Source organism: Crinia signifera, chromosome 2 (genome assembly GCF_055691185.1).
Source record: "Crinia signifera chromosome 2, ASM5569118v1, whole genome shotgun sequence".
Classification (NCBI taxonomy): domain Eukaryota; kingdom Metazoa; phylum Chordata; class Amphibia; order Anura; family Myobatrachidae; genus Crinia; species Crinia signifera.
The window spans coordinates 25,183,919-25,209,549 of record NC_139218.1 but is presented as its reverse complement, the minus strand read 5'-3'; the positions used below and the strand labels follow the sequence as shown (position 1 = coordinate 25,209,549).

The window sequence follows — 25,631 nt, the reverse complement described above, 5'->3', positions numbered from 1 at the left end:
CGCATTAGCAAGACCCCCGAAGCACCAATACAGTGGAACCCCCCACAAGTGACCCCATTTTGCAAACTACACCCCTCAGGGAATTCATCTAGGGGTATAGTGTACATTTCAAACCCCCAGGGGTTTCACCAATTTTGGTACAACTGGGCTGTGAAAATGAAAAATTAAATTTTTTTACACAAAAATGCAGTTCTGGCTCAAAATTTTTCATTTTCACAAGGAATGAAGGAGACAAAGCACCCCAAAATCTGTGCCGCAATTTCTCCTGAGTACGGCAATGCCTCATATGTGACCAAAAAATACCATTTGGGTGCATGGCAGGACTCAGAAGGGAAGGAGTGATATTTGGATTTTGCAGCACAGATTCTGGTGGAATGAATGGTGGGTGCTATGTCGCATTAGCAAGACCCCCGAAGCACCAATACAGTGGAACCCCCCCACAAGTGACCCCATTTTGCAAACTACACCCCTCAGGGAATTCATCTAGGGGTATAGTGTACATTTCAAACCCCCAGGGGTTTCACCAATTTTGGTACAACTGGGCTGTGAAAATGAAAAATTACATTTTTTTACACAAAAATGCAGTTCTGGCTCAAAATTTTTCATTTTCACAAGGAATGAAGGAGACAAAGCACCCCAAAATCTGTGCCGCAATTTCTCCCGAGTACGGCAATGCCTCATATGTGACCAAAAAATACCATTTGGGTGCATGGCAGGACTCAGAAGGGAAGGAGTGATATTTGGATTTTGCAGCACAGATTCTGGTGGAATGAATGGTGGGTGCTATGTCGCATTAGCAAGACCCCCGAAGCACGGTGAAATGATGAACCTAATAATCCATAGATGTGTGGTATATTTTAAAACACTCCTTCATACATAGGCCGGGTTTGTCGGGGCAAGTTTCACAGTGGAAAATAGTTTGCTTTCTTATTCCCTTTTTATAGCAAACTTTGCACCTTTTTTGTGTCCTGCCCTTTTTTCCAGTGGAGGGGATTTCGTTAGGAAAATGCTGCCCTGATACAATACGGGGGCCAGTACTAGAAGTACTGGGGCCAGTACTAGAAGTACTGGGGCCCTCTGCCTGCTGGTTCCCAAATATTAGGCCCTTTATGACTTCCTCTTGAAAGTGCATAAATGTCCCCGTCTGGCTGGTAGAACGGAATAGTACGTAAGCGTTATACAGTGCCATCTGGATGATATACACGGCCAGCTTCTTATACCATATTTTTGTTTTCCGCAGGGCACTGTACGGCTTCAGTACCTGATCTGAAAGATCCACTCCGCCCATGTACTTATTGTAATCTAGAATACAAATAGGTTTTGAGGTGTGGGTACTGGTACCTCGTACAGGGACGGAGGTGGTACTGTCTCCGTGAATTGTTGTCAGTATAAGGACATCCCTCTTGTCCTTATATTTGACCAACAACATATTTTCGGTGGATTGTGCCCTGCTTTCACCCTTTCTCAGTAAATGGGCAACGTGCGTTTTTGGGAGGCCTCTTTGGTTCTTGCGCACAGTACCGCAAGCTGCTGTACCTCTTGAACCAAGGGCCTTAAACAGGGGGATGCTGGTGTAAAAGTTATCCACATAGAGGTGATAACCCTTATCCAGGAAGGGGTGCACTAAATCCCAGACAATCTTTCCACTAACACCTACGAGGGAGGGGGGGCATTCTGGCGGTTCAATTCTTGTGTCCTTCCCTTCATATACCCTAAACCTGTGGGTGTACCCTGAGGTACTTTCGCACAGCTTATACATTTTTATGCCATACCTTGCCCTCTTATTGGGAAGGTACTGGCGGAATTTAACCCTTCCTTTAAAATGTATAAGTGACTCGTCTACACAAATGAATTTTTCGGGGATGTACATCTCAGCAAATTTGGCGCTGAAATGATCAATGACCGACCTGACTTTGAATAGCCGGTCAAAGGTGGGATCATCTCTGGGTGGGCACTGTGCATTATCGTTGTAATGCAAAAATTTAAGGATCGTCTCAAAACGAGTCCGGGTCATGGCCATACGATGAAGTGGGGTGCTGTACAGAACATCTGTACTCCAATATTGTCTAATTTCTGGCTTTTTAACTATGCCCATATGTAACACCAGACCCCAAAACGTCATCATCTCTACTGCATCTACAGGGGTCCACCTAGCAAATGATGACATGGGGTTTTGAGCAATAAACTGCTGGGCATATAAATTACTTTGGTCCACCATTAAATTTATAAAATCATCAGAGAAAAATACTTTGAAAAAGTCAATTTCTTTGAGGCCTGTAGTATCAAATTGGATTCCTGGGTTGGCCAAAAACTCAGGAACCTGGGGCTCAAAATTGTCTGGTGGTGGGGTCCATACGGATCAATCATTTGGGGGGGGGGGTCTCAGCTGCTCTACGGGGGCGTCTTTGAGGGGGTCCCTCATCACTAGAGGAGGAAGAGGAGCTTAAGACGAATGCAAATTCATCGCTTACATCACTGGCTGTGTCAGTGTCAGAGGCAATAAGGGCATATGCCTCCTCCGCTGAAAACAGTCTTTGGGATGATTGGGACATTTTTATTATTTTTGTGTTTGTGTAAGTGTAGTGTTTCAACACGTGTATAGTGTAGGGGGGGTACAAACTTTATTTCAACACGGGGGGTATGTAGTGTGTATGTAGTGCTTTAACACGTGTAAGTGCACTTAAGGGGCAGCAGCTTCAAGGCAGCTTTTGGTACAACCTTGAAGGGGTTAAAAGAAAAAAAAAAAAGCTCCTGCGCCAAAAATTGAGCAGATGTTGGTCAGTAACGTCCGTCACTGATCAGCGCTCAGCGGCCACAGGACACCCACAAAATCACCGTGGGTGTAAAAAAAAAAAGACCCCACAGCACTCTCAAAAAAAAAAAAAAATGCTGATCAGTCAAAGGCAACAGGAATTTGATCCAAAAAAAAAAAATTAGATCAACCCTGTGCCAAAAATGCTGATCAGTGATGTACGTCACTGATCAGCGCTCAGCGGCCACAGGACACCCACAAAATCACCGTGGATGTAAAAAAATTTTTTTTAAAAAGACCCCACAGCACCCTCAAAAAAAATAAAAATAAAAAAACCTGCTGATCAGTCAAAGGCAACAGGAATTTGATCCAAAAAAAAAATTAGATCAACCCTGTGCCAAAAATGCTGATCAGTGATGTAAGTCACTGATCAGCGCTCAACGGCCACAGGACACCCACAAAATCACCGTGGGTGTAAAAAATTTTTTAAAAAAAGACCCCACAGCACCCTCCCAAAATTTAAAAAAAAAAAAAAACTGCTGATCAGTGATGCAACACTGATTAGCAGTGAGGGTCAGCAGGCGCACAACTTTTGGTGCAACCTGACGGGGTATATATATATAAAAAAAAAAACCTGCACCCCAAAAAAGTTGCTGATCAGTTAATTTATACTGATCAGCACAAAAGGGGGGCAGCAGAGACAAAATTATATTACACAATGACGCTGCAGCAGCAGCAGCACAAAATTATATTACACAATGACGCTGCAGCAGCACAACAACCAGGAAGCACCAGCAGCAGGTAGCACGGATGCCACCACACCACCAACGCTGATCAGGTCAGTATAAGAGGACAGATGGGCACGGAGACCGCTCTGCACGCTGTTCCTGACCGGAATGGCGGCTGCAGGGCTGTCTCCGTTATTTTCTCTGAGGTGTAATGGCTGTGATTGGTCCGTCGGTCCGACGGACCAATCACAGCCTTGGGGGCAGGTGGGGTGAGGTGGGGTGACCACCAGTGACCCCTTTACACCCGGTGGTGATTGGTGCTGTACTTAACAGCACCAATCACCACCGATCCCTGTGTTACCGAGCGCCGTTATTCGCCGGTACACAGAAAACGCTGCAATTGGCTGTTCACATTTGAACAGCCAATCGCAGCGATCGCCGATGGGGGGGGGCATCGCTGCCCCCCCTGGGCAATGAGGGAAGATGTCTCAGGGACAGCAGCCATCTCCCCTCTATCACCGCGTCTATAGACGCGGTGACACTTTAAATGCATGACGTACATTTATGCCATGCGTCGGGAAGTACATCCCGACCATGACGTAAATGTACGTCAAATGTCGGGAAGGGGTTAATACCTTGTTTGGTGTGCCATGAGTTAAAAAATGGTGAAAATCACTGTTCTGGAAGGTGCTAGATTAATATAAAGTAGATTCTTATTGGTTGCCCATAGCAACATCCCATATTTACTAGAACTCCCATCTTAGTAAATAAACCGTGGTCTGTGAGTCATCTGGATTGCCAGACAGAGAACTCACCATACATCAAAAAGCAGAGAAACCCTCCTAGACCCCTAGAAAGTGACAGCTTCGTTAGCAGAATCGGTACTTATGTAGTATCTGGGCGTCCGATTTAGAAATCGGGTTGGATCGGTAGCATCGCATGCGACCAAATCGTATGCGATGCGATGGTCCCGATTTTTCCATAGGATTCGATGTTAAAATGGTCCATTTTAACATAGAATTCAATGGGGAAAAGGGGTCCTTTTCCTTTCCCCACTATCCAAGTGGGCATGGAGTTGAATATAAACCTGTGGCGAGCGTAGCGAGCCACCGAGCCGAGCGTGGCGAGCGGACACAGAATACTTTTTAAGAAATCTGCGTTCGCTCGCCACGCTTCGGGCTCGAAAATTTGTGTATAACATATGTTTTGTTTCCTATAAAAGGTAAACATTGCAGTTCATTATGAAGAATACAAAGGTTTGCTTGCCAATTTGCACACCTATTTTGACAAATTTACTTGTCACTCAAAGGTTAATAAAAATGCAAAGGAAAAAAGTAGAACAATTGCCCAGCGTGTATGGACCTACACACCAACCCTGATTGGGAGCACCCATAGATGCAGCAATCAGAATAAGTTATTTGCACCTAATTGAACATGTCCCTATACATCTACACATAAGAATACATATATTCTCTGGGTGCACTGCAGCTCCCAGCAGTACTTCAGCATGTCTGTGGAATGCATGCTAGCAGGACACTGTGACTGTGCATGTTCCCAGTCACATGCCTGCCTGTGACTCATCACTGGGAAATTCCCAGTATTAGGAGGAGGCCTGGCTGTGTGAGTGTGGGGAGGACACAATACCACAGCCTGCCTGTGTCACCATGTGTATAACTTATAAGACTTACATCCCTCTGACACACACACTGCCACTGGCTGCTGCCATAATTGGGCTGGCAGTGGCACAGTCTCTGAGTGCACTGCAGTCAGTGTACTGGCAGCAGGGGGCGGGGAATAAATGTGTGTAATATCCGGCCATTCATGTCCATATTCAGCCATTCCTCCTCCTGCTCCATCCTCATTCGTCTGATCAGATGTCAGTGATTTCTTGCGTCCAATCAGAGTGCTTCATTTTCGCTATTGGCGGAGGAGAGAACTGAAAGTAACAACAGCTGCAGCAGCAGCAGCTCTGGCCGGGCTGGCACTGCAGTGAGTCCCTGTGTCTGGGTGATGGTGCCAGCCAGGTGCTGGATGCTTGGTGCCGGGTCCTGCCTATGGGCGACTCATCATTACCTCTAATCAGCCGGGACGGACCTGAGATCACCCACCAAGCAGGTAATTATCATCATCTTGTGTCATAAGGCTGCAGGCTCTTCTGGCACTTGTAGTTCAGCAGCTGGGGATGCACAGCTTCTTTAGTAAGACATAATCTGTTCTCATAAATTATATAGAGAGAGTGTGAGCTATGTGGATCCCCGCTTAGAGGGTCTCAAACCAGCCATAAATAGTCCTTTGATTCAGGGAAATCATTATATAACAAAGAAAAAAATGATATATATATTTTTTTTAATTCTGTTGAAAAAAGTTTTTTAATGCAAAATTCAAGAATTTATTTTAAATGATAAATGCATTCTACAATCTACCGCTGGGCGTAGACTATAAGGACACCATGTAAGCGAGCATGTTACTTTGGAATAATCTTGTATGTATGAGTTGTGAGCATCTGCATTGTGTGCCTATAAGAATAAAAATGTTGTTTATTAAATAAATTCCACTCCCTCTGTCATTCTGCATTGTACCCGGCCTATGGTAATACGCAGGGCATTATTGTAAGCTATCTGCCCGATACCCTGCGGTTCTGGGGCACATTGTTCACACTGTTGCTGACATTGTGCTGTTTGCAAAAATATTCTCTTCCTCCTCCATTAATCTGAATCATTTCAGTATTAATCCTGTTATGGTCTTTACCAAGCATACACCTATGGTGGCCTAACAACCTCTATGCTTGTCTGTTTATAAACAATACATTTTGAAGTTGCTCCGATATAATGTATTTTATGTTAATATAATTTCTAAATCTACAAACCTACTTCTGTAGAGACGCAAGCATTTATATTCTGTGATAGATGTTGAAACATTAGCTGAACAGGAAATGGGGTTTGTTTTGATCCGCCCTGTGTTAAGCTGGGTACACGCTAGACATGGTGTGGTCAAACCGTTCCTCGAGATCTTCCAACAGTCCACGTTCTCCCAATCACCCAGCTGGGGCACATCTGTAGTCCTTACTAACTGTCACATTCCCCAGATCACCTAGCTGGTGCACAGCTGTAGTCATTACTAACTGTCACATTCCCCAGGTCACCTAGCTGGTGCACAGCTGTAGTCATTACTAACTGTCACATTCCCCAGATCACCTAGCTGGTGCACAGCTGTAGTCATTACTAACTGTCACATTCCCCAGATCACCTAGCTGGTGCACAGCTGTAGTCATTACTAAAGGTGCGTACACATTGGGGCGATTTTTGCGAATATCGCGGGCAATATGGTCGCTGAGCAACCATATTGCCGGCGATGGGAGTGTGCACTGGCGATATATCGCCGGGTGCGCGCTCCCGTTTTTTCCACTGTAGTGATCGCTGGTCGCAGGAACATGCTCCTGCGACCAGCTGATTTCCACTGCCAGGCTCCCCCATCAGTTTCTTTTTCATAAGCGACCATCTCTGGTCGCTGATGTAAACAGGATACTGAGCAATATATCGCTCAGTGATATATCGCCGACCGATATATCACTCGTCGATATATCGCTGCCTTGTGTACACACCTTAATTGTCACATTTCCCAGATCACCTAGCTGGTGCAAGCTGTAGTCATTACTAACTGTCACATTCCCCAGATCACCTAGCTGGTGCAAGCTGTAGTCATTACTAACTGTCACATTTCCCAGATCACTTAGCTGGTGCGCAGGTGTAGTCATTACTAACTGTCACATTCCCCAGATCACCTAGCTGGTGCACAGCTGTAGTCATTACTAACTGTCACATTCCCCAGATCACCTAGCTGGTGCACAGCTGTAGTCATTACTAACCGTCACATTTTCAAACCTGCTGCATTCATTCCTACTATAGATCCACAGGTTGCCTGAGACACATGGACTGTTGGTTTGGCCACCCCTACTCTAGACAATATGTCGCCCAATCGCACAGTCAGTGACATATTGGGTGCATCATCTAGTTATATGCGCACTCCAATGGATTGCAAAGCAGCAGGGTCGATGGGGGAATGTGGCTAGTGATGACATGCTGCACCATGTCAGGTGGCTTTCCCATGGCGACAAGTGTGCATTGACTTGCCGCATGTCCCGTTCCTTTGGCAGCCATGTCAGGCTGGGTACACATCGATTTGTGTGTACCCAGCCATTGCTTCCCCTATAATGTCTAGATATGTACACGGACCATCATGTTTTGGATTTGGATTTTTTTTTTGTCAATTTTTGAAAACCGCTAAAATCATGTAATTTGGACCCGCTTTGGTTCCTAGAATATTATGAACATCAATAACATTAATTTCCAGCAATTTGCAAACTATTTTTGCCCACTCCAATGGCACCTGCTAAATTTCTGACGTGCAATCCAAAACATGAAATTTGGATTTAAAATCCAGGATCTGATGCTATGGCAAGATCCAAATGCAGGACTTGGTTTGACTCAGAGCTCTTAAATTTTGTGTTGGTTTGGATTTTTTTTTTTTAAATCAAACCGCACATCTCTAATGTAGGGCAAGATTTTATCTGGAAAATACTCACGCACCCTGCTATATATTTGGAAGAATCTATCCCACTTTTGGGATACCATCACTAGATCGACATACATAAAATAGGTTGACATGGCACATTCCTCCTTGCATCACATCCTCTTGACTATCGCCAGGACAGTAGAGGGTGCTTACAAGTGTCCGTCCGTCAGGCCTGATTTGGACGCATTTGTGTGCGGGCTCAAATGGCGAGATTTTGTATACAGCACCTGCACAGATAGTGTCACACATTTCTGCGTTTGTCTGTCCTATTCTGCGTTGGGTAGGTCTTGGCTAGATCTGTCTCTCAGGGTGAGAACATTGCAGTTGCATGGAAGTGTCGTGTGTTGAGCGAGTGTGCTGGTGAGTTGTGGGTGCGGGAATCCTGCTTCTGACAGCTCTCTTGAACCTAATAATGAAGGTTGCAGCGGTTGCCTTAAAATCAATGGGTGGAGGCACAAACCCGCGCATTAGCCCTATGGATTATTGCATTATCATAAGGTAGTAAATCTTGCTGCCGCAACTACAGCAACTTTACATGCAAAGGAAACTGAGCCTCGTAATCTATTCCTTGTCCCTAAAATATTTGCACCTGGTAATGATTCCTTAAAATGCCCAAACCATTGTATGCAGGTTGGTCATTTAGCCTCTGGAAGTAAAGAGCCCCCATACCCGTTGGTTGTGTCTAGATCCACTTCAATTCTGTGACAAGGATGTGAAGGAGGAAGTTGCAGTTATTTTTATTTATTAAGTTTCTTTATCTAGCGCATACATATTCCGCAGCGCTTTACAGAGAATATTTGAACCTTCACAACAGTCCCTGCCCCAGTGGAGCTTACAATCTATATTCCCTAACACATGTACACACAGACATTCTAGGGTTAATTTTTGTTGGGAGCCAATTAGCCTAACAGTATATTTTTGGAATATGGGAGGAAACCGGAGTACCCGGAGGAAACCCACGCAAGCACGGGGAGACTATACAAACTCTGCACAGTTAGGCCATGGTGGGAATCGAACCCAAGACCTCGGGGCTGTGAGGCAGTAATGCTAACCACTACACCATCCGAGTTGCCCTCACAGCAGTTATTTTTAATTTTATCTCTAACTTCCGTAGGTTTAGGTTATTGCATTTTATCGCACCCTCACGGGCTTGCTTCGATCGCTACACTATTATATTCCCCCTCCAGGTATACGTGGACCCAGGCATGATGGGAAATGCCACAATACTGAAATGGCGCTAGCCGCAACCATACCCATTATGTAAGGACCGCTGCAGCTACAGCTTAATTAATGTTATTGCTTTTAAAGCCCTGGCCGGGGGCAGTGTGTATGTGGAGAAGGTGTTCTTCTGCTACGTAGCACCCCAATAGCCGCATGCAACCGTGCAACAGAAGACGCAGTCTGCAGGGGTTAACATGTTTTACCGTGCACCACAAAGCATCTTAAAAAGTCCCTGCCAGTCTCTATAGCTTGAGAAAGTTCTCAGTGGAAGTAAGGTGTCTTTGGTTTCACATCCTCTGTGCCACAATGCAATGCCTTTCTATGAAGCCTCAAATATATTCAGTGTGTTCCTCTCTGTGCTGTATTTATGTGTATGGCTGAACAAGGTTTTTTTATGTCGTTCATATTAGATCTATCTGTGTTTAATTGTAGAGACCAGCAGCTGCCACAATCCGTTCAGTTCCTTTTTCCTGCCTGAGGTTTTGCTGTCTGCTCTGGTGATTCTAGCACACTCTGGTCTGTATCTCATTGCAAAGATACAGACCAGAGTGTTCTAGAAGCACCAGAGCATTAAGGGTCTAATTTGCGGTCGTTCGCTGCTTAACGAGCGGGTTGAGGGCGTCTGCCAAAGGCGTTCACACAGCGGCCCTGCACATGGGTATATTCTCCGATATGCATGTGCAAAGCCGCACCATGAGGCTGAGTCAACGTGAATTAGGCCCTAAGCGACACCCAGGTAGGAAAGATTGCAGGGTGCTAGAATAATACTATATAGCTAATCTTAATAACTGTGTATCTTAATATTTTTAGCTAAATTCAATTTTCAAAAGTCAGTGTGATCTTGATGCCAATGCCGGTAACTTGTCAATTCTGGTGGTTACTATAGGGCCCAGTTATTATTATTTTATTTATTACCAGTTATTTATATAGCGCATACATATTCCGCAGCGCTGTATAGAGAATATTTGAACATTCACATCAGTCCCTGCCCCAGAGGAGCTTACAATCTATATTCCCTACCACATGTACACGCGCACACAGACATTCTAGGGTTAATTGTGTTGGGAGCCAATTAACCTGCCAGTATATTTTTGGATTGTGGGAGGAAACCGGAGTACCCGGAGGAAACCCACGCAAGTACGGGGAGAATATACAAACTCCGCACAGTTAGGGCCATGGTGGGAATCGAACCCATGACCTCAGTGTTATTGTGGTTGGACAGTGACCTCACATTGGCCCTTATTCTGGTACACTCGCAAAGGCAAATTCCTTCTCAAATGGACAAAACCATGTGCACTGCAGGTGGGGCAGATGTAACTTGTGCAGAGAGAGTTAGATTTGGCTGGGGTTTAACTTCAAAGTGAGAACTATATTGCAGTGTAAAAATAAAGCAGTTAGTATTTTTCCTGCACAGAAACGAAATAACTCACCCAAATAATTCTCTCTGCTCAAGTTACATCTGCCCCCCCCTGCAGTGCACATGGTTTTGTCCATTTGAGAAGGAATTTGCGAGTGAACCAGAATAAGGGCCTTTGTTGTGGTGATTGGCACCTACTTGACACCAAACACACCTCTATAGTTAATACATCACTTCTCAGTGTGAGCTTTGTTGACATTTTTTATTCTCAGGTTTATGTCCGTGAACCGGAAAATGTGGCATCTGATATGACGGGGCTGCGAGCTATCCTGTGCACCTACCATGCTTTGCTGGGTATGTGTTTTTTTATTTTTTTTTAAACTGCTTCCCCCGTGTGTTTTATTTTTAAAATCTACAAGAATCCGTCTAGCTGCCAGCCTTTGTGGTGGGCCTTACATTTCCTCCGCACGTTACGGCGGATGGATTTTTGTAGGGTTTGACCTTACCTGCTGAATCAAGTTTACATAAAACTGCTGTGATAGAACATTTTGCAAGTTCCTGTTGAGTGGTGCAACATGCCCCCCCCCCCCCCCCCCCCTGCATCTCATAGAGCTCAGTCTTCTATTGTCTGACATTAGGTTACAGCGGTATCTGTAGTTTACATAGTTTCATCAGAAAAGAGGAACCAGGTCTGTCGGGTCTGTCCTGTTTTTTGTTGTGTATTTTTGTTGTATTTTAGATTTGAGTAAGTTACATTGTTTCAGTGCAGGGTAAATAGTGGCTGCTTTTGCATGTAGCCCGCGAATGTTAGGCTGCCTTAATATTACACAGCAATTTAAATTACTGTTTGAACACACCCCACCCAGATGTAATCTCCCTGGACATGTGACATCTGCCCCACCTGCAGTGCAAAGTGATTTGCCCAGTTGCTTGCTTTTTTGCTGTACTTACAAACTTGAGTCAGGCCACTGCCCCTGTTTCTGAATCGGTCCTAATAAGTGCAAATACATTTTTCCCTAGCTGTGGTTTCTCGTTTCACATTCTGTGTTACCCCCTAATTTCTATATTTCATGTTTACCCAAACGCCAATAAATCTGTGCAGATGTATCAATATTTGGGGGTGGATATTTGTAACCAATAATCCTGGCCGAATTCGGCCCCTGTCCGGTGGCAGAGCTACTTCACATGCTACATTTTCGGTAATGCGCATTTGCAGTGCCTGGCTGCTAGCGCCTCGGGAATTTTCTCACTTGCCAAGGCGCACTCAGCCTGAACCAGGGAGTGCCCAGCAGAACACAGGCATTCCTTTGCCTGCTAGGGAGGAGCGCATGACGTTGGCGCTCACCCCGAACTCGCTTAAATCTGTGCAGCTGCCAAGTGACTCCTGGGTCATGTGGCATCTGCAAAACGCCTAGTCCTACACAAAATGGAGCGATAGCTCTTATTTGGTGGTAATAAGGAGAACCTCTCTCCACTAGAGGCTATGGACTGCTGTCCTGTCACACAATGTTCTGGGCCCAAGGCTGGTGGGGGCTATTTCTCTTATTCGGGGTCTAAACTTACCATTTGGGCCACTATACTCCAGGATTGGTACTTACTCATCTTTGCAGCCAGCGCTTGCGCTACGGAACTTGCATAGCGTGCAGCGGACCGCAAGGGTTGTTTTCGGGGTCCACGCCACCCTTCTTTGTACCAAGAAATTTTATTTTTCTCAACCCTTAATTTATTTTTATTTTATTTTTTTAGAGTTTTATCAAATTATTTCCCCCGCCCTTCATCCAAAGAGTATCTCCTCTAGTTTTTTGGTATTTTTTTCCCCCTCTCTCTCCCCACTGGCTGACCTTGTTCTCACTGATGACTCTCAACTGACATCTTTCCCTCACCTATTAAAAAAAAAAAAACAACCTCGACCCTTCATCACCCACTAGCTATCGCCTCATTTCTCTTATCTCCAAACGACTGAAATGGCTCGTTTACAGCCGTCTCACCAGCTACCATTCTGACAACTCAATCCTTGATCCCCCTACAATCTGGCTTTCGCTCACTACACACCAATGAGACCGCACAGGTGACAGTCACCAATAACCTGCTTTCAGCCAAATGCAGAGGCCACTTCACTCTGCTTATCCTTCTGGACCTCTCTGTTGCCTTCACCACTGTGGATCACCCTCTCCTCCTCCTCTCCGAACTCCAAAACATTGACCACGCTGGCACTGTCCTTGACAACAGTTCCTTCTGTGGGATCTGCCTCTGGCACCAACACTATCCTTCCTTTCTTCCTCCCCTTCTCCCTCCCTCATGACACACAACTCTACCTCTACTCTCCAGATCGTTCCCCCCACTTTCAGCTCCAGATCGTTCCCCCACTTTCAGCTGTCTCTCCGCCATCTCCTCCTGGATGCCTGAGCTCTTTCTGAAGCTCAACATGGACAACACTGAACTCATTATCTTTCCCCCAGCCAGAGTAACACCAACTGCTAATATCTCCATCACTGTTGACATCATCATCATCTGCCCCATTCTCCAACTCCGCTGCCTTGGTGTCACTCTTGACTCCTCCCTCTCCTTTGAACCCCACATCCAAGCTCTAGCGCAATCCTGTCGGTTCCAGATACGCAAAATTGCTCACATCAGGCCATTTCTCTCCCAGAGGGCAACTAAACTTCTCATCCATTCACTGGCCATCTCACGGCTCGACTACTACAATGTTCTCCTCACTCGCTACCATCTTTCTTCCCTCCAATGTGTCCTCATCTCCGCGGCTAGGCTTATCTTCCTCTCCTGCCTCTCCACTTCTGCCACTCCCCTTCTTCAAACTCCTCACCCTCACATACAAGGCCCTCTCTAATGCCACTGCTCAATACATCAACCTCCTCTCCCTTCATACTTCCTCCCGCGCTCTACGGCCAGCAGATGTCCATCACCTTTCCTCTACCCTGATCACTGGTTCCCATGCTCAAGTTCAAGATTTTGGCCATGCTGCAGCCCTTCAGTGGAACACGCTCCTCTCTTCACACTTTACTTACAGCTCTCTCCTATCCCTGTGTAGTGTACTGTGGTGCTCTTTGTTACCTGTACTCAATTTTGTTATTTACTGTAATGTTAAGTTCTGTCTCCCTGTACTATAGTATTGTATGCCCTTGGTACGGTGCTGCAAGACACATATGGAGCCGCATTTGATGTGGACAGCTATAGATGGGACTATTACCTGACCTGTGACGCATAAGATGAGGACTGCTATAGATGGGACTATTACCTGACCTGTGACGCATTAGATGAGGACGGCTATAGATTGGACTATTACCTGACCTGTGACGCATTAGATGAGGACGGCTATAGATGGGACTATTACCTGACCTGTGACGCATTAGATGAGGACAGCTATAGATGGGACTATTACCTGACCTGTGACGCATTAGATGAGGATGGCTATAGATGGGACTATTACCTGACCTGTGACGCATAAGATGAGGACGGCTATAGATGGGACTATTACCTGACCTGTGACGCATTAGATGAGGACGGCTATAGATGGGACTATTACCTGACCTGTGATGCTACAGATGGGGCTATTACCTGTCCTGGGACGCATTAGATGAGGATGGCTATAGATGGGACTATTACCTGACCTGTGACGCATAAGATGAGGACGGCTATAGATGGGACTATTACCTGACCTGTGACGCATTAGATGAGGACGGCTATAGATGGGACTATTACCTGACCTGTGATGCTACAGATGGGGCTATTACCTGTCCTGGGACGCATTAGATGAGGACGGCTATAGATGGGACTATTACCTGACCTGTGACGCATTAGATGAGGATGGCTATAGATGGGACTATTACCTGACCTGTGACGCATAAGATGAGGACGGCTATAGATGGGACTATTACCTGACCTGTGACGCATTAGATGAGGACGGCTATAGATGGGACTATTACCTGACCTGTGATGCTACAGATGGGGCTATTACCTGTCCTGGGACGCATTAGATGAGGACGGCTATAGATGGGACTATTACCTGACCTGTGACGCATTAGATGAGGATTGCTATAGATGGGACTATTACCTGACCTGTGACGCATTAGATGAGGACGGCTATAGATGGGACTATTACCTGACCTGTGATGCTACAGATGGGACTATTACCTGACCTGGGACGCATTAGATGAGGACGGCTATAGATGGGACTATTACCTGACCTGGGACGCATTAGATGAGGACGGCTATAGATGGGACTATTACCTGACCTGTGACGCATTAGATGAGGACAGCTATAGATGGGACTAGTACCTGACCTGGGACGCATTAGATGTGGACGGCTATAGATGGGACTATTACCTGACCTGTGACGCATTAGATGAGGACGGCTATAGATGGGACTATTACCTGACCTGTGACGCATTAGATGAGGATGGCTATTGATGGGACTATTACCTGACCTGTGACGCATTAGATGAGGACGGCTATAGATAGGACTATTACCTGACCTGTGATGCTATAGATGGGACTATTACCTGACCTGGGACGCATTAGATGTGGACGGCTAAAGATGGGACTATTACCTGACCTGGGACGCATTAGATGTGGACGGCTAAAGATGGGACTATTACCTGACCTGTGACGCATTAGATGAGGACAGCTATAGATGGGACTATTACCTGACCGGTGACTCATTAGCTAAGGATGGCTATAGATGGGACTATTACCTGACCTGTGACGCATTAGATGAGGATGGCTATAGATGGGACTATTACCTGACCGGTGACTCATTAGCTAAGGATGGCTATAGATGGGACTATTACCTGACCTGTGACGCATTAGATGAGGATGGCTATAGATGGGACTATTACCTGACCTGGGACGCATTAGATGAGGACGGCTATAGATGGGACTATTACCTGACCTGGGACGCATTAGATGTGGACGGCTATAGATGGGACTATTACCTGACCTGTGACGCATAAGATGAGGACGGCTATAGATGGGACTATTACCTGACCTGTGACGCATTAGATGAGGACGGCTATAGATGGGACTATTACCTGACCTGTGACGCATTAGATGAGGATTGCTATAGATGGGACTATTACCTGACCTGTGACGCATTAGATGAGGACGGCTATAGATAGGACTATTACCTGACCTGTGATGCTACAGATGGGACTATTACCTGACCTGGGACGCATTAGATGAGGACGGCTATAGATGGGACTATTACCTGACCTGGGACGCATTAGATGAGGACGGCTATAGATGGGACTATTACCTGACCTGTGACGCATTAGATGAGGACAGCTATAGATGGGACTATTACCTGACCTGTGATGCTACAGATGGGACTATTACCTGACCTGGGACGCATTAGATGAGGACGGCTATAGATGGGACTATTACCTGACCTGGGACGCATTAGATGAGGACGGCTATAGATGGGACTATTACCTGACCTGTGACGCATTAGATGAGGACAGCTATAGATGGGACTATTACCTGACCTGGGACGCATTAGATGTGGACGGCTATAGATGGGACTATTACCTGACCTGTGACGCATTAGATGAGGACGGCTATAGATGGGACTATTACCTGACCTGTGACGCATTAGATGAGGATGGCTATTGATGGGACTATTACCTGACCTGTGACGCATTAGATGAGGACAGCTATAGATGGGACTATTACCTGACCGGTGACTCATTAGCTAAGGATGGCTATAGATGGGACTATTACCTGACCTGTGACGCATTAGATGAGGATGGCTATAGATGGGACTATTACCTGACCTGTGACGCATTAGATGAGGACGGCTATAGATGGGACTATTACCTGACCTGGGACGCATTAGATGAGGACGGCTATAGATGGGACTATTACCTGACCTGTGACACTATAGATGGGACTATTACCTGACCTGTGACGCTATAGATGGGACTATTACCTGACCTGTGATTCTTTGTGTCTTTTTCTTTTGTACAGTTTCAGCCGTTCTGCAGCCTCCAGAGAACATCAAACTATTATCTGAGAATTTTAAGCATATCTTGACCTGGGACGACCCAAACAATGTGTCCGCCGTATACTACAGTGTGGAATACTGTGAAAACCAGTATGTGTGCAAGGGAAACCAGAACTATCGTGTGCACGTGATACCTGAACCCTTACTGTCCTGATTGTTACTATAGACAAAAGTTTGTTATTATATTTAATGCAGTACAAGCGAGCAGGCTTCCCAATATTCTTATATAGGGTTTGTGGGGATATTTCACTTATCCCGTGTGGCCTATGGACCTCATTCAGAGATGGATGAAAGTTCAATGCTGCATGAAATTCAGCCTTAACCCCTTCAGTGGTGTTTATTTTTATTTTTTTTAGGGAGCGCTCCCCACTGGGCGAGTTTTTGTTTTTTCTGGGGCTGCTCCCTTAAAAAACCCACCACTGTGTCTCCGGGTCCGGACGGCGGCACTGATCTTTGTCATAGCCGCTGCCCGGCCCTGCGCCGGCTATGTGCGGCGTGACATTACAAGTTCACGCCACACACAGCAGAGGGGAGGGAGGCAGGACCAGGCAGCAGGAGCCGGGCAGCCGCTGAAGCTGAGTGCGGCGCTGATCTCAGCACTCAGCTCAGCGGCGCTGCCCGGCAATAGGGAGCGCAGGCAGTGGCACGAGAATTATCCTGGTTTGCCATTCTGCAAACTTGAGCAAACCCTGGAAAATTCTCGGGAGTACCAGGGAAGGGGTTAAACTTCCATGCGATCTTCAGGAGGGGCATGCAGGAGACGTTTCAGCAGAAGAGACAACTCCTGGCACTGAGATCGGCTGAGATCCAGCTTGCAATGTTCCAGCTTAAGGTGGCCATACATCTACAGATCGATTGTCCGATCTGGCTGGGTGGAACAAATAATATCTGAATGACCGTTTGGCAGTTTTCCAGCATTTCAAAGCAATTGGTCATTTGCTCTCATCCATTACCAGGATTTTGTTCCAAGCAGCCCGATCTGACAATCGATCTGTAGATGTATGTCCAGCTTAAGTAAGCTTGCTCAACTGGCCATTGGCCAACGGAAGCAGGTGCTGCGCGGCCAGGATTGGCTCTCCCAGGACACACCCCTGTTTGCAGGAATGCAATGCTCTCTTCATCCCCTTCCCACCCCTTTAACTCCGCTGCCTGTCAATCAAGCAATGGTAGAGGGGAACTATGGTCGTTATCACAAGGCCCATTCTGCACATGCACAGACCAGGACTTGCGCAGCTGCAGATTCCCGTTTATCAGGAGCTGTGTGAAACCCCCACAACAGTGCAATACTATGTTCTATCTGAACCATACATAGAGATCTGTACCATTAAGTTACAGTACACCACACGCGCAGGATGACGTGAGACCATTCAGCAATCCAACCGAGCTTCCGTGGTTGCCCGCGCCTGTGATATGACTAAGGAGACCAATGTTGGGCAATCTCGTTATTTATTTATTATTCACCAGACGTAGGGGTGAATGTCCCATTGGTCTGACCTGTGGGGTTCCTGGCCAGTCCGACTTTAAGTGCTAGTGCTATAAGCTGCCATCTGTAATAACACTTGGGTAGGTGGCACGTGACCAACGCTTGGTGGAACGGTTCTCATTGACGTGTGTCTCTTCTCTTCGTCAGCAGTCATTTTGTTGTCTCTGAAAGCTGCTCCACTATTACATCCCGGAGCTGTGACCTGACCAAGGACTTCACAGACTTACTTGGACGTTATGCAGTGACGGTTACAATCTTCGCAAATCAGAGTTCTTCAAAGGGCAATCTATCCAAAATGTTCGGTCCAATAAGTAACAGTAAGTGTAACCAGTCGTCCTTCCCAGGGGCAGCACGGTTCAAATTCCACTAGGGGAGAAACACCAACTGCCAGTGAGTCCGTTTGGAGTGGCAGTGGGTGTGGCTCCTCTATTGGAATTTTAGCAACCAATCAGATTCTGTCTATGATTTCTTTATTGCATTCTATAAAATGATTGGTTGCTATGGACAACATCAGCTCTGCACATTTTTAGAAACTTCAGTAACTATACCCCTCTAGTTTCTTGTTTCGCTCCAGGGGCCCGATCGCTGGGCTGCGAGATTCCGGAGCCCATCGTTCAGGTAAATGCCGCCCCACTGCCATTTCCTCCATATTCCCCCCCCCCCCAATCCCTGCCCATATGCACAGCTGCGAATGCCATCGCAGCCGTGCGCATGAGGGGAAAACCATTCAAAACTACTCGCCATCGAATGGTGTTCTCCTCTCGTTGCAGCGCCAAGTAAGTCCTGACTTAAACGATGGCTGCGGGGAGAAGGAGGTGTCTGATGACTTCAGCGGCCCTCCCAACGTCAGGGGAATGCCTGTGTTTACTGGGACACTCCCGGAAAACTCTGTGTTTCCTCCTGCAGAGGCTCAATCACCGTGTGCGGACTGCAAGGTCTATACACCACAGGCTGCCGCCGCACGGAGAGCCCCCGCATCCGGAAGTGGCTCGGTGGAAAGGTGGAAAATGCAGTTTAATGTTGATAAATGTAAAGTAATTCATTATGGGAACAAAAATGAACAAGCTACTTATAGGCTAAATGGAATTATTATACAGAATTCTGCTGTAGAGAAGGACTTGGGGGTCATCATAGATGGAAAACTAGGTAATAGTGCCCACTGCTCAAGTGCAGCAGCAAAAGCAAACCGGACACTGGCATGCATTAAAAGGGGAATGGATTCAAGGGATGCCAATGTGATAGTGCCTCTTTACAAGGCATTGGTGAGACCACACTTAGAATACCGTGTTCAGTTCTGGGCACCGCACCTTAAAAAGGACATAAATGAATTGGAACCGGTACAGAGAAGGGCGACTAAGCTAGTAAAAGGTCTCAAATCATTAGACTACAAAGATAACCAGGCTGAATATGTTATCGCTGGAGAAACGGAGGCTGAGAGGTGATATGATCAGTATGTTCAAATACAGGATTGGGAATCATATGGAACTGGGAGATGATTGGTCACTAACAGGCCTATACTTAGGACACGCGGGCATGTACTGAGGCTCGGGGAAAATAAATTCTATGACTCAAGTCAGTAGTTACAAGTCAGATAGGTTGAACTCGATGGACTAAAGTCTTTTTTCAGCCTTAATTACTTAGTTACTACGTTACTATGCATACTGCGGTCCTCTAATCTGCAGGCCCTGGGTTTCTATTTCTATGGATAGGACAGCACATACAAAGGGATGAGAGTGAGTGTTGCTTCTCGCTGATGACACATGTGTGATCGATGATTTACATCTTCCTTTTCAGCCGTTCTGGGTCCGCCAATAGTGGATGTTACTCCTTGTGATCGTTGTATCAAAGTCTCCATCCAACCCCCGGTGTCTTATCTGTGGAATAAAACAGCACAGAAAAATGTTACCATGCTGAATGGTGATGTCTACCCCATTCTGGATTACACAATTCAGCTGAAGAACGCATCACAGGTGAGGAGAGTGCAATCACGTGTACAAGCTCTCCCCTAGTCCGTTATCTATCTGACCCACCCATCTCGTTCCTTGTGGTGGGATCACAGGTTAATGAGAGGCCTGTCTGTTGTCCGGCCTACTCACTGAGACAAATTGAGGGGTTTATATCAATATGGGGGTTAAATACTGTGTGTGTGTGTGTGTGTGTGTGTGTATTTGGGGTGAGGGGGGCAGAGCTGGATTAAGGCTCTGGAGGGCCCAGGATACTTAAATGCCGGCAGTCAGAATGCCAACAGGTCAGCATTAGGCTGGGGGCAAGGTTCGGTTTAGGCAATAGGGGGGATTTACGCTTAGGCTGTGGGGGAGGAAAAGCTTAGGGCTAGGCCCATGATGGCTAACCTATGACACCCATGTCACTCGTGACACTTTGAGTGACACGCATCTGACCAACCCCGGAAGTGTGCAAGTGAAGCGACTAAGCCAGCGCACATGCTGCGCCACCGCCTGGAAGGGGACAGAGGGGGCGTCGCCTGTCTGCTGAAGGGAGCAGAGCTAGCTCCCGCTCTAGTCCACCCCCGCTGCTGTATTCGGGCCTGTGCTGCTCCCGCTCTAGTTCACCCCTGCTGCTCAAGTCGGGCCTGTGCTGCTCCTGCTCTAGTCCGTCCCCCCCCCCCCCCCCGCCGTTATAGTCGGGCCTCTGCTGGGGACTACAGACCTGCCTCCTGCCGCTGAGTCCTGGCACCAGATCGACAGAGGTTACCAGAGGAGCTTTGGGTGAGGACTGGGCTCCGGGGTCCATTTTGAAAGGTGAGACACCTCTCCCACACATGGGCTCTGTTGAAAACTCTGCAGGCTCAGAGCGCCACACTATTCAGTGCTTCTATTGGCACTTGTAGCTGCCTTTTTGACAGACACTGTATTAGTGCAGCCTTCTTTAATTATATCTTGCTCTTTCACATTGACTTTTATATTTATAATGGGCACCACAGTGTGTGGCATATGTATATTGGGCATCACGGTGTGGGGCATATGTATAATGGGCACCACAATGTGTGGCATATTTATAATGGGCATCACGATGTGGGGCATATGTATAATGGGCATCACAGCATGTGGCATATGGATAATGGAGTATCACGGCGTGTGGCATATGTATAATGGGATAAGGGCACCATGGTGTGTGGCACATGTATTATGGCTGCAAATATCACCAAATTATTGATCTTTCTTGAAGTGACTCGCGACTTGAGGAAGGCTGCACTTTTTTATGATTTTCGACACACCAAGCTGAAAAGGTGCCATCACTGGGCTAGGCTGTGAGGAGGAGGGTTAGGCACTTAGAAGGGGGGTTCAGGTCAGGCTGTGGGGTACAAAAGATAAGGTTAGGTACTAGTGAGGAGTGTTAGGGTTAGACTGCATGGGTGGGGGGTTAGGCTATAGGAAGGGAGGGATAGGAATTCCCTGCATCAGGATGCTAGTGTCGGGATTCTGACTGCCGGCATCTCCACCATCAGTCACCCATATGTATTCCATAAATATATATACAATGGTCGAAATGAGAAAATTTGAAGTGGGTGGTGTGGTGGAAATACTATTGACGGGAAAGGGGCACATTCTAAAATGACAGGGGTGGTGAGGCAGACCAGGAGCAGCCATGGACAGCCACTTACACACAGATGCAGAAAGTGACACGCAGATGTTAATACTCAGATTTTAACATATGGACACACAGATGCTGAAGAAAAAAAAAAGGCATTGACACACTGATGATGATACACTGACAGACGTTGACACACGGATGCTGATATACTAAGGCAAACTACTGGCAAACACCGACACATGAATGCTGATACGCAGACAGATGTTGACACACTGATGCTAACACTGATACAGTGACACTGGCACATTGACAGACACTAACACACAGACAGTCATTGACACTGATGCGGATAGTCAGACACGAACACACAGACAGATGTTGACACACGGACAGACACCTACCCTACTTCCATAACCTTTTTATACACTTTCCTCACTTACGTACCCACTACATCTGCTTACCCTAGGAGGGTGCAATGTAGAGCTTCAGCAGGGACAGGATTTAGGCAATTTCTTCAGAGCAGAGCCAAGTGTACCCCGAATATCTTCGTCGCCGGTACTCAATTCTGATGGAACCATAAAAAGTGCATAAGATCCCGCTTTTTTGCTGCTTCATGCATTTTATCCCCACTATGTACATTGATCTAATGAATATATATATATATATTGTAAGACAGTGGCAGGGAAAGTCATAGACGGCAGGTACCTTTCCCCTAGAATCCTGTCTTATGGCATATAGACTGCAGGCTATTTCAATCTGTGTGGTAAGCTCCGGCTTACAAAGGGTGTTCTGTCCTGGGCTGGTAATCAGGAGAGCACCTGATTCTTTAAAAAGGAGTCAGCCCTCTCCATAGGGCTCTCTCTCTCTCCCTGGGTGTTGGAGGCAGTAAGCTGCTGCTAGAGAGAGACAAGGCTGTAAGTACTGCATTACTTGATCTATATCTGCTGTGTGTGTCCAGTGTCACATAGTGTGGCCCTGGTATAGAGAGGGACGTTTATTCTGTTTAGTTAGAGCTCAGACGAGCAGGTTTTTATTTTCTGTTTTGCCTGAAGTGTAAAGGCTGTTTTTAGTTTCTTGGTCTGAGTGCTGCAATAAACTCAAGCAAGCCCTGTTTTGGACCCAAGCCGTGATGTCACTGTCTAAGTCTGTGCCAAATCCTCACCTGTGCCTACCCGTTTGATGCTAAAACCCCACATATGGTGGAGAATGCGGGCAAGCATCTCACTTAAAGAGACATACACCGAACTATAGGACTTTTGCTACAGCAAGCTGGAAGTTGTTGCTAAAGGCAACCAGCCACAAGTGAGTGTCTGGAGTGCGCTGATACTTGCATGTCCTGGCTGAAGGCTGCTGTAACACTGCAACAGGAGACTGTTAAAATGGAGGACCTTTTAAAACACTTGGTGCAGGCAAATGAGCTGCAGCGGCAGGCAAACGCATATCAGCAAAAGGTGCATGAGGAGGCCATGCGTGCCCAGGCTGAAACCAATGTTTTGCTGCTTGAATCCAACAGACAAGCCTTAAAGGAACAGCAGCAAACTAATCTGCAATTACAAGAGCAAATACAGAATGTGGCTAAGAGTGTGGCGCAGAGTGTGCAAACACCCCAACCCTTGCTTCCAACCACACGGGCTGCAGTACAGAAATCTATGCAAAAGATGACTCTCACGGATGATGTAGAGGCCTTTCTTGCGGTGTTTGAACGTGTAGCAGAGCGTGAACAGTTACCCGTGGATCAATGGGCAGGTGTGGTAGCGCCTTTTCTAACTGGAGAACCACAAAAGGCGTATTTTGATCTGAGTGAGCAGGATGCTAAGGTCTACGCGAAACTCAAGGGAGAGATCCTTGCTCGCTTAGGCGTAAACATGAGTGTGCGTGCCCGGAAGGTGCATAACTGGACTTTTTCTGAACAGTTACCTGCGCGGTCCCAAATGTATGACCTGGTCCACCTGGTAAGGAAATGGCTACAGCCAGAGGAGTCTACACCAGCGCAGATCGTGGAGAGAGTCGTGCTGGACAAGTATCTTTGTTCCTTACCTCCAAAGGTTCAGCGCTGGGTCGGTCAGGGCGACCCTAATGATGCCGAGGGGCTTGTCAACTTGGTTGAGAGGTACAGAGCTACTGAAAATCTAATCCAAGAAGTGCCTCCTGGACATTCCACCCTCAAGAACAGCAAATCGGCCGGATCATCTGGTAAGACTGTTCCGTTTACTAGAGGCGTGAATAATGTTGTAAAGGGAGGTGGCCTAGATGGGGAACAAACAGTGGAGAGGCGTTCCCAAGGGACAGTAGGGTCCAAACCTGGGTCGCAAAAAGACTGGGGCCGCATACAGTGTTGGCGTTGTCATGGACCTGGGCATATTGCTGCCAATTGCCCCCTTACTTCTGAGCCAATGGAGTGTGATACAGCCAGGCGAAGCTCTTTATATGCACGTTCTGTTTTCTCTGCTGAGACTGTGTCAGAAACTGGACAGCAAATATGTCATGTAAAGGTGGATGGTTATCCCGGGAGTGCTCTACTGGACTCTGGGAGTTTAGTTACTCTCATCCATGCCAGCTTGGTAGACCCTGGGACACTCACGGGACGTTACATAGGGGTCTTGTGCATACATGGGGACACCAAGGAGTATCCCACAGCTTTAGTCCAGCTAAAGAGTACTTGTGGAACTGTGTCCCATGAAGTGGGCGTGGTAGAGACCCTGATGCATAGTGTGATCCTGGGAAGAGACTTCCCATTGTTCTGGGACTTGTGGAAACAGAATGTACACTGCACTAGAAATGATGTTAATAATGAGAATGTGTGCCCTGTGATTAGTCCTGAGCCTTTTGATCAGGATACTGAGGTTCAAATGGTAGGGGTGACCACTATTGAATCTGACCGTTTTCCCCTAGCTGTTCTTGCAGGTGAAGCTGAGGAGCAGGAAGAAGCGTGTGACATGCCTGAGCTAGAGATGTCACGTGATAATTTTGGGACTGCTCAACTTAGAGATCCCACCTTATTAAGAGCTAGGGAAAATCCTAAAGTCATAAATGGTGAGCCCCAATACCCCAATGCTGACAAAGAGTTCCCATATATGGCCATTAACCAGGATCTACTGTATCGGGTAGATAAAATCCGTGGGGAGATAGTTGAGCAGCTGGCGGTGCCCCGGCCATACCGTAGAATGGTCTTAGACCTTGCTCACAAACACGCGATGGGAGGACACTTAGGTACTAAAAAGACCACACAACGCGTGTTTCAACGGTTTTACTGGCCCGGGGTTCACCGCGCAGTAGAAGACTACTGCAAGTCCTGCCCTGACTGTCAGCTGACGGCTCCCATGACACATTTTAGAAGTCCCCTGGTTCCGTTACCTATTATTGAAGTGCCCTTTGACAGGATTGCAATGGACCTGGTCGGCCCTTTGGTAAAATCCTCAAGGGGATTTCAGTATATTCTCGTGGTGTTGGATTACGCCACTCGTTACCCTGAGGCTATTCCTTTGCGGAATACCTCTTCAAAGTCCATAGCAAAAGAGCTCTTCAACATGTTTACCCGTACCGGCATACCCAAAGAGATCCTTACCGATCAAGGAACCCCCTTCATGTCTAAAGTCACGAAAGAGTTGTGTAAACTATTGAAAATTAAGCATCTACGTACATCGGTGTATCACCCACAAACTGACGGTCTTGTTGAAAGGTTTAATAAAACATTAAAGGGGATGTTGAAGAGGGTAGTGAGCAAAGATGGGAAGGACTGGGACTGTCTTCTGCCTTATTTGATGTTTGCAGTCCGTGAGGTGCCCCAATAGTCCACAGGTTTTTCCCCTTTTGAGCTAGTATATGGCAGACATCCTCGTGGACTGCTTGATATAGCAAAGGAAACTTGGGAACAGGAGACTACACCCTACAAGAGTGTCATTGAGCATATTTCTCTTATGCAAGACAGAATTGCTGCGGTCATGCCT

General features: G+C 46.7%; 1 protein-coding gene across 3 annotated transcripts in view; it reads left to right on the top strand.

Moving 5' to 3' along the window:
* Window positions 1-5,404: 5,404 nt before the first annotated feature.
* LOC146059512 (uncharacterized) overlaps window positions 5,405-25,631 on the top strand; it is a 36,341-nt gene continuing 16,114 nt past the window's right edge. The window contains exons 1-5 of one of the 3 annotated variants that reach the window (XM_083171806.1): window positions 5,405-5,595; window positions 10,903-10,984; window positions 16,613-16,739; window positions 18,283-18,449; window positions 19,927-20,102. In XM_083171806.1, the coding sequence (XP_083027932.1) occupies window positions 10,939-10,984; window positions 16,613-16,739; window positions 18,283-18,449; window positions 19,927-20,102 (516 nt within the window). In that variant the 5' untranslated portion in view covers window positions 5,405-5,595; window positions 10,903-10,938. Of the gene's footprint in view, window positions 5,596-10,902; window positions 10,985-16,612; window positions 16,740-18,279; window positions 18,450-18,519; window positions 19,133-19,926; window positions 20,103-25,631 lie in introns of those variants that run through there. The other 2 variants (XM_083171805.1, XM_083171807.1) reach the window with 2 other exon arrangements.